The 13,334-nt window shown below is 52.2% G+C and overlaps 1 protein-coding gene and 1 pseudogene across 4 annotated transcripts in view; both read left to right on the top strand.

Annotated features, from left to right (window-relative positions):
* The first annotated feature begins 1,148 nt into the window (after positions 1-1,148).
* LOC142458022 (U1 small nuclear ribonucleoprotein A pseudogene) lies at positions 1,149-2,230 on the top strand (annotated as a pseudogene).
* Positions 2,231-6,495: 4,265 nt separating this feature from the next.
* The window catches only part of RAPGEF1 (Rap guanine nucleotide exchange factor 1), a 162,168-nt gene continuing 155,329 nt past the window's right edge, over positions 6,496-13,334 (top strand). For 2 of the 4 annotated variants that reach the window (XM_075560589.1, XM_075560590.1), the window contains exon 1: positions 6,499-6,773. In XM_075560589.1, the coding sequence (XP_075416704.1) occupies positions 6,713-6,773 (61 nt within the window). In that variant the 5' untranslated portion in view covers positions 6,499-6,712. Of the gene's footprint in view, positions 6,774-13,334 lie in introns of all 4 variants that reach the window. The other 2 variants (XM_075560592.1, XM_075560593.1) reach the window with 2 other exon arrangements.

Genomic DNA, 13,334 nt, shown 5'->3' on the forward strand with positions numbered 1-13,334 from the left:
AAAGTGGCCGAAGGGTTTTGCCTCCTTTTGGCCTTTCCTGATGTGCAAAACCGAGATGAGTCTACAGACACAGGTTTTCACAATAGCCAGTTCCATGGGGGAGTTGTTTGGGACCTCTGCGATGCTCCTGGAGATCAGGACCCAAGTCCGGTTGGTTTGTCTGTTTGTTTGCTTGCGGGCCGATACACGGAGGGCAAGCCATCTAGGCGTCTTTACCGGTAAGTGAAATGAATTCAATGGGCTTGGAGGCAAGGAAGACCAAACACAAGTTTAAAATCCTGGAAGATGCCTAGAGATAAGTTTAGGTGTGGAAATAAAGCGGGCAGAATGATATTCCCCTCCAATTTCATGTTTCCCCAGAACCCCAAAATGTGACCTTATTTGGAACTAGGGTAATTCCAGGTGTGATTAAGGAAGGTTCTCAGGGTGAAACCCAATGACTTGTTTCCTTATAAGAAGAGGACACCGGAAAAAAAAAAACCAGGTAAGTAAAAAAGATACCCTCGGGGAAGGAGGTCATGTGGCGATGGAGGAGGGGATTGGACTACAATCAGAACCCTAGAAGCCACCAGGAGTTGGAGGAGGTGACGGAGGAGGGGTTGTGACACCGCCACCATCTAGATTTCAAACTTCTGCCTCCAGAACTGTGGCATTCTTGTCGTTTGAAGGTGCCCACTCTGTGGTCCTTGGTTCCAGCAGCCCACGAAAATAAAATCGAGACGTTGTTAGCACATTGGTCAAAACACGAGCGTGGGAACAAGCTGACCTTCGTGGTCCCGCCTGACTGTTTACTAGAAGTGTGTTCCGTGTCACCCACTTAGCTGAGGGAGGCGAACGGTCACTGCGGAAGTGAGAGGTGAAGCCCGAGGATAGATGGAAGCAGCTGTGTTGTACCCCATCCCCGTGGCTAGACCTGATTGGACCGGGGTTGGATTTGAATGAAGGTGGGCCAGTCAGACGGTCTCTGCTGGAGTGTAGGTTTAGAATTGAGCATCCTCTGTGGGTCTGGGTGGTCCATGGAGAGGGCAGAGGCAAGACTGGTGGGAGGGAGGGAGTCCGTGGTTGTTAAGAATATGGATTTCCCAGAAGCTGCGTGCTGGAGTTCTTGCCCACTTGCGCTACCGACCTCGGCGCCTCTACCTCGCTCCATGGCAGTGCCCGAGACGGCCCCAACCACACTATTTATATCAACCATCTCAACGAAAAGATCAAGAAGGATGAGCTGACGAAGTCCCTGTACGCCATCTTCTCGCAGTTTGGCCAGATCCTAGATATCCTGGTGTGGCGGAGCCTGAAGGTGCGAGGCCAAGCCTTTGTCATCTTCAAGGAGGTCAGCAGCGCCACCAACGCCCTGCGGGCCATGCAGGGCTGCCCCTTCTACGACAAGACCATGCGGATCCAGTACGCCAAGACGGACTTGGACATCATCGCCAACATGAAGGGCACCTTCGTGGAGCGCGACCGCAAGCGGGAGAAGAGGAAGCCCAAGAGCCAGGAGACCCCTCAGCCAAGAAGGCCGTGCAGGGCGGGGCCGCCGCCCCTGGGGTGGGGGCCGTCCCGGGGCCTGTCCCAGGCATGCTGCCCATGACGCAGGCTCCCCGCATCATGCACCACATGCCCGGCCAGCCGCCCTACATGCCTCCCCCCGGCATGATTCCGCCGCCCGGCCTGGCCCCTGGCCAGCTCCCTCCAGGGGCCATTCCTCCACAGCAGCTGATGCCAGGACAGATGCCCCCGGCCCAGCCGCTTTCCGAAAACCTGCCGAACCACATCCTGTTCCTCACCAACCTGCCTGAGGAGACCAGTGAGCTCATGCTGTCCATGCTGTTTAACCAGTTCCCCGGCTTCAAGGAGGTACGGCTGGTGCACGGGCGGCACGACATCGCCTTTGTGGAGTTTGACAACGAGGTGCAGGCAGGGGCCGCCCGCGATGCCCTGCAGGGCTTCAAGATCACCCAGAACAACGCCATGAAGATCTCCTTCGCCAAGAAGTAGTGCCTTTTCCCTCTTGCCTGCCCCTGTCTCTGCTCCTGGGGTTCCCTTCCCCGCCCCGGCTCAAGCCCCTGAAGGTAAGTCCCCCTCGGGGGCCTTCTCGGAGCCACGTGTGAGTGGATGGTCGCCACACTGCATTGTACCCAGAGTCTGTCCCAGACATTGCACCTGGCGCTGGTAGGCTAGAATTAAAGTGTTTCTGTGAGGTTTGCTTTAAAAAATTAAAAAAAAAAAAGAATATGGATTCCCCTAGCTGCTCTCTACATCCCTCTACATCCTGGCTTGAGTTCCGGACCACGTGTGTTACACTTCTGGCCCTTTGGTCTGTCTCTGAGACGTCCCTGTATTCTTGCAATAAATTCCTCTGTTTGCCAGACCATTATTAAGTGGATTTCTATGGCCATTTAATGACCAAACAAAAGCTCCCAATTCCTTAGCACGGCTGTGACAATTGAAGGGGACAGTGTGGTTGAAGCAGTGACTGAGTCCAAGCCTTAGTAGGCGCCAGTCTTCATTATCATCACATCGGCTATTAACAGACTCAACTGCCTCTTCTGGTTGCAATAAAGCTGTAATGAAGCCGCAATCACTGTCTGTGAGGCACTGGCAGTGGATCTGTGAGTAGTAGTTGTTACGAGCTGAAGTTAGCGAGCCCTTAGGTCACCATGCTGGCTGGCTTGGGGAAGGGCCTCATCCAGAATAGGTTCTCTGAGCAGGCTCCAGGCCACCTTGCTGTCCCTTCACTATGAAGTGTGGGGAGCCACCACCATGGTCATCTGGACTGCTCTTCTCCTGGGATGCGGGGAGAAAGCCTAAAAGCAGCCACGTGTCCATGCCTAGAGCTGTTTCCCTGGGGCTGTGGTTGGAGATGCAGCAATATACCAAGCACATTCCTGGCCAGCCCAGAACTCACAGTCCCCTGAAGGGGGCAGATCAACTGGTGATTATACAAAGAGCCGATGAGCTGCCTGGAGCCATGTGCTAGGAAGATGGATGGATGCTAACCAGTCTGTGATGGCAGAGATGGACTTCTGACTTTGTGAAAGGTGCGAGACCAAAATTGGGCTCCTGAGCTTTTGCCATGGGGCTGGTTTGGGAATTAAAGGAAAAGTAACTCTTCTGCTAGTGAAATTGTTAAGCTGGGGGGTGGAGGCTGCTTAGAAGCCACTCTTGTGTGGAGAGAGACCCTGTGAAAAATTAGGCAACTCATAGGGGCAACATTATTGTTTAACAGTTTGAATTTTGCTATTTGGACCTGGCTATACTCCTACTTGCTAACTATGATCGTCCATCCAATTCCCTCTTTGCTCTAACTGAGCTGGGGTCTGTCAGTGCAACAAAGTGGCCTGAGCAGTAGAGGCTGGCCCCGTTGTGGAAGTCAGGGAAGGATTCCTAGGACATGTGACAGTGAAATCAAGAAGCCAATGAGGACTTGCGATTAGCCAGGTGAAGAGGAGGAGATAGAAGATTCCAGACATAAGGAGCAGCATGTGAGAAGGCTCTGTCTTAGACAGGCTATCATGAGAAGCAGAACCAGGGCAGCTTATACATGTATATTCCAGGGCAGCGTAGGCACGGATATTCCAGGGCAGCGTATGCATGTATAGACCAGAGCAGCTCATGCGCATATATACAAGGGCAGTTTATAGCAAGGAAATGGCTCACACAGTTGTAGGTTTCTCCTGCCTCATATATTTACAAGAGACTGACAGACTCAAGACCCGCAGGTCAGTGGCAGGAGTCAGACAGCAAATGTGAATGAATCGAAGGTAAGATGGCAGGCTGGAGACAACTCCCAGGATCAGCAAGCAATGTGGCAGGCTGCTGGTGCAAGTCCAAAGAACAGAGGGAAATCCAAATGCAGACAATTCAGCAAAAAGCAAGCAAGTTTTCCCACAGCATTGGTGTTTCGATTGATTGGCTTCTCATAGCAGATCTCATCATGAAGATGATGATATTGTATTTCACTATGAGGAATTACTATGTCTTAACTGCCAAACCACGGAGCATGCACACCGAGCCAAGTTGACACGCAATTTTAACCATCAGAAACCCCAAAGTTAGACTGTGGCTTTAGCTATCTGTTCCATCACCTGAGAAGTGTTATATTAGAGCTATGGATTTTTTTTAAAGTTGGTTTTAAATGGACTCTGACTCATAGAGAACCCATGGGTGTCAGAGCTGAACTGCGTGTCATAGGTTTTTCAGTGGCTGCTATTTTGGAAGTAGATCACCAGGCCTTTCTTCCAACGGCCTCTAGGTGGACTTGAACCTCCCACTTTTCAGTTAGCAGCTGAACACATTGAACATTCACATCATTCAGGGCCTCCATAAATATAAAGACCTGTGATGAATTCAGTGAAACTCTGCCATCATGTCAATGCTGACTCATAGAGATTCTATAAGACAAGGTAAAACTGCACCTGAGGGTTTCCAAGACTGTAACTCTTTATGGGAGTAGAAAGGCCCATCTTTCTTGCAGAGAGCAGCTAGTAGTTTTAAACTGCTGACCTGGTGAATCCCAGCACAATGTGCCCTTATTAAATAAACTCCATGACCCTTCTTTACAGTAAAACCCATTTGTAAAGTGCTTCAATGTTTGCAATTCACTTGTGATTTAGTGTCACCATTGATTCCGTCGATTTGGCTGTGCTCTCGTGGACTTTTGCCCGAGCCCAGTATTCTCTCTGCCCAGTTTGCAACGTTGCATCCAGCATGTCATACGTAAAACCAAGGCCCCTTTCAGCTCGCAAATCTAAAAGAGTTGGGAGCCTGGAATGTCTAATGAGTGGCTGGGAGTTGGGTGGGCCCAAGGCCAGGGGCCAGTTGTGTCTGACTATGCAGCTGCCAGGAGAGCGGAGTACTGCCACTATGGTTCAGAGCAGCCGTTCGTCAGCTCAAAACGTGAATGGAGTTGGTCAGTCTTTGGCTTAATCTTTAACCCCACAGAGGGCTGGAACTGACAACTCTGCACACGTGGTTGCCATCCCCTGCCATCTCAGCTCCAGAATCAGAGGAGCAAAGTGGATCTTCCCTGTACATCTCTCACCTTTCCCTTCTCCCTGTACCTCCCCCAACCCTAGACCCAGCACCAGCTTATTTAATTGCTAATTCACCTCTTCAAAGGGGGAACTGGCAGGGAAAGTCAGTAGAGCTGATTTTGTTCCATTTTGTGACCCTCCCTTGTATTCTAGAGATGTATTGTTATTCGCAATCTGTGATTTAACTTTGACTCCCCAGCTTGGCTCCTTGGAGGGAAGAATCCACCATGCACATATTTTAGGGCTGTCAACACATAGTGAGTGCCCAGACCTAGTACTTGTAGGCTCCTTGACTCTTAAATGAATGGCTTTGTTTTTTCAAAATATACACAACAAAACATCCACCATCTCAACAATTTGTACACACACATTTCATTAACATTGCTTACATTCTTCAGGTTGTACAACCATACTTGCTATTCTTTTCCAAATCACTCCATCACCAAGAAATGAATGTGAATGAACTCACCACCCCAGGAAAAAGTCCAGGGCCAAAAGCCAAAGTGGAGGAGACAGGGCACCTAGCTTGGTGTTGGCTGTGCAGGCAGGAAGGGGTCACTGGTTGGGTCCAGGGAGATTGGCCAGAAGGGAAGGGGACACTCAGCCCCAGGTAAGGTCAGGCCCAGACCTGGTCTGGTACATTCAGCTCCGAGGGGATGCAGGGTCTAATTAAGATGGTGGGGGTAGGGTGGGGTAGTCAGCAGACCAGGTTCAGGAGACAGAGTGGTGAGTCCTAGGTATGGTCAAGCCTAGGTCCAGGTTGGTGACTGGCCAGCAGAGGACATTAGAGTTCAGCATGTATGGATGAGTCCCAGGCCTTGGCAGGGATGGATTCCGGTCAGCAGGCAAGGGCACTGTCTCCTGGCTGGGGGGCAGGGGAGGGTTGCCTGGCTTTGGCGTGAGACTTCAGCCTGGCAGAGGGTACTGTCAGCGTTCGAGGGGACAGGGACAGTAGCCCTGGTGGTCTAGTGGGCTATGCATTGCACAGCTGACCTCAGGTTCAGCAGTTTGAACCACCAGCCTGTGGGGAAGAGATGAGGCTTTCTACTCCTGTAAAGATTTACAGAGTTGAAGACCCACAGGAGCAGTTCTACTCTGTCCTATAGGGTCACTATGAGTCAAAAGTGACTCGAAGACAGTGGTCTTTTTTGAGAGAGTGGGGAGCATTCAGCCGTGGGTGGCGACAGTCCAATGGGCAGGGCCTGGCGGAGTCTCTAGCGGGGATTACTCCCAGCCCTTGTCATGGAGACTCCAGGACGGCAGGGGGCACTGTGTCCCCAGAGGGAGCGCCAGCCCAGGCTCCGAGCCGGCAGGGGGCGCTGGGCACGTTCCGACGCAGGGCCGTGGCGGCCGACCGGCAGGTGGCACTGTGCCTGCGGCCGAGGCCCGGCGGGCGGGCGGCGGCACGGCGCTGCAGCCGGGCTCGCGGGCCCGGGGTAGCGGCGGCGGCGGCGGCAGCAGCAGCAGCGGCTGGCGGCGGGAGCGGAGGAGGCGGAGCGGTGGCGGCTGGCGGCTGGCGGCGGCGACCTGGGGCGGGCTGGAGCGCCGGTCGCCGAGCGCACAGGCCGCGGCCCGCGGAGCCCGCCATGCCGGCGCGGGTCTGAGGCTCGGCGAGCCAGGGCCGAGGCGAGCGGCGGCTGCGCCGGCCTGTCGCCCCGAAGCGGCCCGGGCCGGGCCCGATGAGCGGCGGCCTCGGCCTCCGGCGCAGCCCGGAAATGTCTGGCAAGATCGAGAAAGCAGGTGAGGCGGCGCGGCGGCGGGGGCGCGGGCACCGCTCACTTTGTCCGCGGCGCGGGCCGGGGCCGAGCGGGGCGCGACCTGCCCGGGCTCGCGTGGGCCCCGAGGCGCTGCCGCTTCGCCCTCCGCCCGGGGCGCCTCCGGATTGTTACCGGGCTGGCCGCGCGCACCCCTGGCGGGGCCCGGGGAGCAGAAGTGAAACTGCCGCCGAGGCCTAAACGGGGCGTTTTCCAACTTCACATCCGAAGGCCATTTTCAGCCGGTGTGCTGGTCCCTCTCCGCGGCTTTCTCGCGCGGCCTCGGCCCGGGGCCACGGTGACCGGCAGGGTGGCCACAACGGGGGTGACTTTTCTTCTGGGGGGTGGTAGCGGGGCTGCTTTGAAAGACAGTGGCCGTGGACGCTCTCGCTCCCCGCCCCCACCCCTAGGAGCTGAGGGTCTCCGTGGTGGGTGCTGCCCGTCCTCTCAAGGAACTTTCCGAAAAACGGCTTGGACCTGGGGTTGGGGAGGAAGAGACGCCTGGCCGCGTCGCGTGTGTTAGTGCCGCCGGGGTTCTGTGGCGGGCTCCGGGCTTGTCTGTCCGTGGGGAGGAGAATAGAACCGCTCTATCAAATATGTGTCATTGCTAATGATCCTGGAGTTTATCTTGCACGGCAAGTATCCACCCTGATTGCCTCGAAGGAAACAGTCCAGGTGTGGTGGGGCGTTTTCCCGGCCCAAGCCCAGTTTTCCTGTCTCAAGCTTCGGGCTGGAAGCTGGGCCGGTGGGGAACCCGGGAGGCATTGGGCATCATCTCTATCGCGATGCAAGTCTTATCTCTTTGTGTATTCCTCGAAACCTTAAGAGAGTTGCCTGCATCTGCCGGTACTTGGAATAGACTCTAAAGATTCAGTGACTGGCGTGCATGTGCGGCTCAGGGCTTAATTAGCAGAGCACCTGAAAGATCATGAACCGTTGGGTCCAGGGTGAAGGAGGAGGATGGTCCAAGACGCTGTACTAGGACCAAGTCTGGTGGCTTGATCGGACTACAAGGTTAGCCAGGCAGCTGAGTGGTAGAAGGCAGGTAGTGTTAGTCTGCGGGGCTGCTTGTAGGTTTGGGAGGCTGAACTGGAATACTTTCCTGGGATGCATTTCTTGCGTAGATAATGTAACTTTCACCCTCTGTGATGGAAACATACTGGCAAAGTAGCTTTTAATAAGGGTATACTATGTATCTGTGCCGGATCCCTGGTTATGTGTACTGTGTAGTGGTTACCCAATGTGGATCCCAATGGTCGCCTATTGGAGACCACTAAGCAGCTCCTTGGGAGAAAGAGTAGGTTTTCGACTCAAGTCAACAGTTACCGTCTCGGAAACCCACAGGGAGTCGCCATGCATCAGCATTGACTCGATGGCAGTGGGTGAGACTGCCAAACCCTTTAAATGAATTATTGCTCAATAGAACCTTGCAGATCCTCAGAGAGAGAGAGAGAGATACAGACAGACCATGGTCCCAGTTGTAGAGGCTGAGTGAGGCGTGATTCCTGGAGGCTGCCTAAAGAGGGCAAACAGGGAAGGCATTTAGGCCTGCTCCTTGGACAGGAAGCCAGCATGTCTCTTGCATAGGAGTGGCCAGTTTCAAGGATGGCTCCTTGTGTGTTTTTCACACTGTTCTCCAGCTTGGGGCCCTTCATGACCAGATGTCACAGGTGCTGTCCCAGAAATATCTTCAGTTCATCTGCAGAGTTTTTCTTAGGAAGTATTCATCAGATGGGTATTGTTGGGTAGCATGGATAATGGAATTTAAAATAGCACTGACTGGGTTTTCTTTGATTCTAAGAGTGTTTTAATACGTTCATTGTCAAAAGCCTGGGGAAGTCAAAAGAGCTCAGGGGAAACCACCTGCTAGCCATAGCTCAGCCCTCCCTGGCCAGACTGGCTTCATTTGAGTTCTCTAGTACCTGGAGAAAGGGGGGGCGGGAGGAGGGGTTAAGGTCAGTTGACATTGGCATGGACTGTCTTGGGGCTGTCTCTGGACACTGCACTACGGTAGATGCAAACGCAGTAAGTCCTTGCCCTTGGAGAAACTTGTCTGGGAGGTGGGAGAAGTGGAGCTAGGATAACCCCCGGACCACCAGGTTTTAGTCTGTACTGCATGTTGCAGGGGTCAGTCAGATCCAGGGGCACAGGGGAGGGAGGGGTCTCATCAGCTGAGGGAATTGGGAATGCTCTGGAGGAGGCAGTATTTGTACTCCGCTCAGGAGAGAGAGCCAGGTTTCCTGAAAGGGAAGAGGAGTAGAGGGCAAGACCTGAAAGAAGGAACTGCCAGGGGCTGCGGGACTGGAGGAGTGCGGGTTTGGTGAGAGGTGGCTAAGCAAGAACGTTCTGGGAGGTTGGCAAGAGCAGGGTGGGTACCTCTCCTGGGTTTGGGATCACAGATGTGCAGCTCGCTGAAAGTGCAAATGGGGTCTTTTCTTGCATAAGGTTATCTGCTACAACTTAGACACATTGGGGTACTCCTGGAGTAAAGGCTTACTCTTCTTCGTGGGTTTTACTGGTCAGTTATAGATGAACTTTGAGCCCATGGGCAGCCACTGTGTCAATCCATCCTGGAGAAGGTCTTTCTCGTTTTCAAAACTTCCCACTCAGAGACCCTAGTTGGTTGCTAAGGCTGTATGTAAATCTTTTTGGGAGCAGTCTCGTCTTGCTCCAGAGAAGCGGCTGGTAGGTCTGAATCACCGACCGTGCAGTCAGCAATCCAACCTTACTTAACGGCACCACCAAGTCTCCTTTTTCAAAGTTCATAACAATAGAGCACTCGTGAGACTGGAACGGGACCAGGCAGGGTTTTCTTCTTGGGCACATGGGGTTGCTGTGGGTTGGACCTGACTGGATGTCACCTAACAACAATAGCAACAAGATGACTCATAATTTTTTTTAAATAGGCAGACGTGTTGAGTTTCTGTACTGTTGAATTCTCCAAAGGAAAGGTCTGTAGGTGAAATGAAGGCCCCTCTGAGGGAGCACATGGTCTGCAAATGTCCGAGCGGGCGCTCAGTAAACAATCGCTGTCAGAACTTTGCTATTTTCTGTAGAAATGTGCTCATGAGAGGAGAAAGAGCAGTGTGTTAGGGAGCCCTGGTGGCAGCATTGGGCTACCAGCCATTAGGTCAGCAGTTTAAGACGACCAGCTGCTCTGATGGAGAAAGAGAGGGCTTTCTACGCCCATAAGGAGTTACAGCCAGGGAAACTCACTGTCAGGGCAGTTCTGCTCCATCCTGTAGGTTACTATGAGTTGGAATCAACTCAGCGGCAATGAGTTTTTTGCCTCGGTTACTTCTCAGGGGTTAAAGACGTGGCCAGCTGCTTCTGTAAAGATTACAGCTTTGGGAACCTGTAGGACAGCTGGGCTCTGCCCTGAAGAGCCTGAGTCAAAATGGACTGGATGACACACCAGCACAACAGCCCTGAGATTCTTGCCCATTCTCCCTCCCTTGCTTCAGCGCCATCTGGCCTAGTACCTCCCAGATGCACTGCCTTCTCGGTAGTCTCTGGGGAGATATTTGCCAGTCTGTCATTGTTGCTTTTCAGTACCTTCACGTATTCATTCAGTAGTGTCTCAGTGCAGGTGGGGCCTGTTGGAGGGCATATGATTGCATGGGACACAGAAAGACAGACTGCAGGTCAGACGTTCCCAGCATGGTCTCTGTTAGGTCAAGACATTCTGGCCCCCGAGGATGGCAGAGGGCCACCTTGCTGGCCCTTGCAGCATGTCCGTTTGGGGTGGTGGCAGAGGGGTGAGTTTGCAGGGCTGGAGCGGAGAAGGAGACTTTTCAGCTTCTTGCTGTTTCACAGAGATAATTAGAAGGCCGAGAGAAGCCAGGTGGACTGAGGGAGCTGGGGAGTGATTTTGTAGGCAGACCTGCTAGGAGTAGAGGCTCATGTTAGGAACTAGGGGTTTGTAGCTGTTCAGAGACTGGGGAGATGAGGGACCCAGGGCCACTTTGGGGGACCAGTTCCATGGCTCCGACTGTGCAGAGTTACAGTGGAGGTCACAGGCTGGCAGCTGTGCGCTGGATTCAGTCCATGGATGTGTTGAGTGTGAGCTGCATGTGATATGGTTGAAGAATAAAGGAATCGATGATCGATATTTCAAAATCAGGAAATCACTTAAACAAAACAACCCTTCAGGTTCCTGTTTCTCTTGAAGATCATAGCTAAAGGAAGGGAGAGTTTAAGTTGCACTCATCAATCTCTGTTATTCCTGTATTCACTTAGTTCATTCACAGAGGGTTTGTTGAGCATCCCTTAAGAAGCCCCAATGGCACTTTTGCTAAGCATTGGCCTGCTAACTGCAAGGTTGTTAGTTCAAACCCACCAGCCACTCCAAAAGAGGAAAATGAGGTTGTCTGCTCCTATGAAGATTTACAAACTCAGCAACCCTACATAGGGCTACTCTGAGTCGGAATCAACTTGATGGTTGTGAGTTTTTAGTTCTAGTCTTTGGGATATGACCAAGACCTAACTGTGTCACTGCTCCTCCCATTAGCTTCCCGGGGAAGCCAATAAACATTGACATCACACAGAAGTAAATTATGCAATGTGTTTTCTTTTTAAAGTCTCTGCCCTTCTCCCCCAACTACACCAATCTAGCTAGAACAGTGGTTCTCAACCTGTGCGTTGCGGCCCCTTTGGCAGTTGAACAACCCTTTCACAGGGTTCACCCAATTCATAACAGTAGCAAAATGTCAGTGATGAAGTAGCAACGAAAATAAATTTATGGTTGAGGAGTCACTACAACATGAGGAACCGTACAAAGGGTTGCAGCATTAGGAAGGTTGAGAACCACTGCTCTAGAAGGTTCATCAAAGACTGACTATCTCTGGGCTCTCTGCAGCCTCTCTGTGATAGGGCAGCAAGTTCTCTGAACACATTTTTGGAAAGCAGATCAGCTAGCCTGTCTCAAATTAAGCATGCTACTGAGTTTCAAATACACTGAGGTGCCTTTGCTATGAATTAAAGGGAAATGTGCAGTGAACACATTCACAGAAACTGTGTCGTCATGTCTTTTCTCAGAAACCAACACAGTCCCTGGAGGCTGCACTCGGGCTAGGACTGAGTCCTTTTACTCAGATCAGCAACCATTGAGTTTTGGTCAAGGAGCCCTGTCAGTACAGTGGGACAAGTGCTGGATTGGTGACTGTAAGGCCAGGGGTTCAAATCAACCAGCCACTCCCTGGGAGAAAGATGAGGCTGTTGGCTCCTGTAAAGATTTACAGTCAGGGTTGCTGTGAGTCAGGATCTATTCGGTGGCAGTGGGTTTAGGGGTGGGTAGTGGTGGTAGTTTCGAATTGTGTAGTGCAGTGGTTCTCAATCTTCCTAACTCTGTGACCCTTTAATACAGTTCCTCGTGTTGTGTTGACCCCCCAATCATAACATTTTTGTTGCTACTTCATAACTGTCATTTTGCTACTGTTATGAATTGGGTGACCCCTATGAAAGGGTTGTTTGACCCCCTAAGGGGTCACAACCCACAGGTTGAGAATCACTGGTGTATTGACTCTCTTTTCCACAGCTAGCTTTTTTGTGGTCAAAATGTATTCGGTCAATAGAATCAGAATTTTGCCGCCCCTTCTGAATGATCTTCATGCCAGAACTCACTCACTCACTCACTCACTCACTCACTCACTCACTCACTCAGACTTCATCAACAAGTCAGGGGTGCCTCAGAGGTGGAGTGCAGGCAGGAACCTTGCCCTCCAGATAATGTTCAAAAACCTTGATCACTTCTCCTCGACCACTTCTGCAACTCTCAGTAGTTTTCTGAGCACATTTCAATTTCACTTCATCCTCACAGCATCCCGAGGGGCTTGGGCGGGCCCCATCTTACACCTGAGAACAGAGAAGGCCTAGAGAACTTCCGTCGCTTTCAGTAACAGTGTTGGCCAGTGGAGATGTACTGGAGGCTCTGCCTCCCTGCCTCAGCTCCCTTCTGACCATCGCAGAGCGTACTTAGAGACCAATAAGTCTCTAGCCTAATTCATGTTCTTGAGTTTTGTGTTGTTTTAAAGAACTTATGCCCTATCCACCCCGCCCCAGTCCACCAATAGACCCAACTGGGTCTTTGGGCTACATGTAAATATTAGTAATATTAATAGCATTAGCAATACTAATGGAGATTTAAAAGAAAAAGACATTACTAACATTAACTAAAACGTTAAAAAACCACAGCAACCCCAAATGGTTCCTGGTCTCCTGAGCAGCTGCCGGCAGTGGTGGTTTGAATGGGACTCCTCGCAGCCAGCAGTCCTGATAGGAGGCCCATAAAGATGAGTCATGTGTGAGCTTGCAAAAAAATCCTTTCCCAAATTAGCCCGAATTGAGCGCCAGGCTGGGTCTGACCTGGGGCCGGCTGAGTGTGTTGCCCGTTGCCATACTACAGTGACGCACTGGAAAGAGGCGAGGCCTGGCAACGTCGCCCGCCCACCACACCCTAGCAGCCTCCAGCCAGGATGCTGGGCTGCTCAGGACAGCTGTTCCTCTGGCTGGTCACCTGCCGGACCCCAAAGAAGTTTAGTGAATAAAT

This window comes from Tenrec ecaudatus, chromosome 10 (assembly GCF_050624435.1).
Source record: "Tenrec ecaudatus isolate mTenEca1 chromosome 10, mTenEca1.hap1, whole genome shotgun sequence".
NCBI lineage: Eukaryota > Metazoa > Chordata > Mammalia > Afrosoricida > Tenrecidae > Tenrec > Tenrec ecaudatus.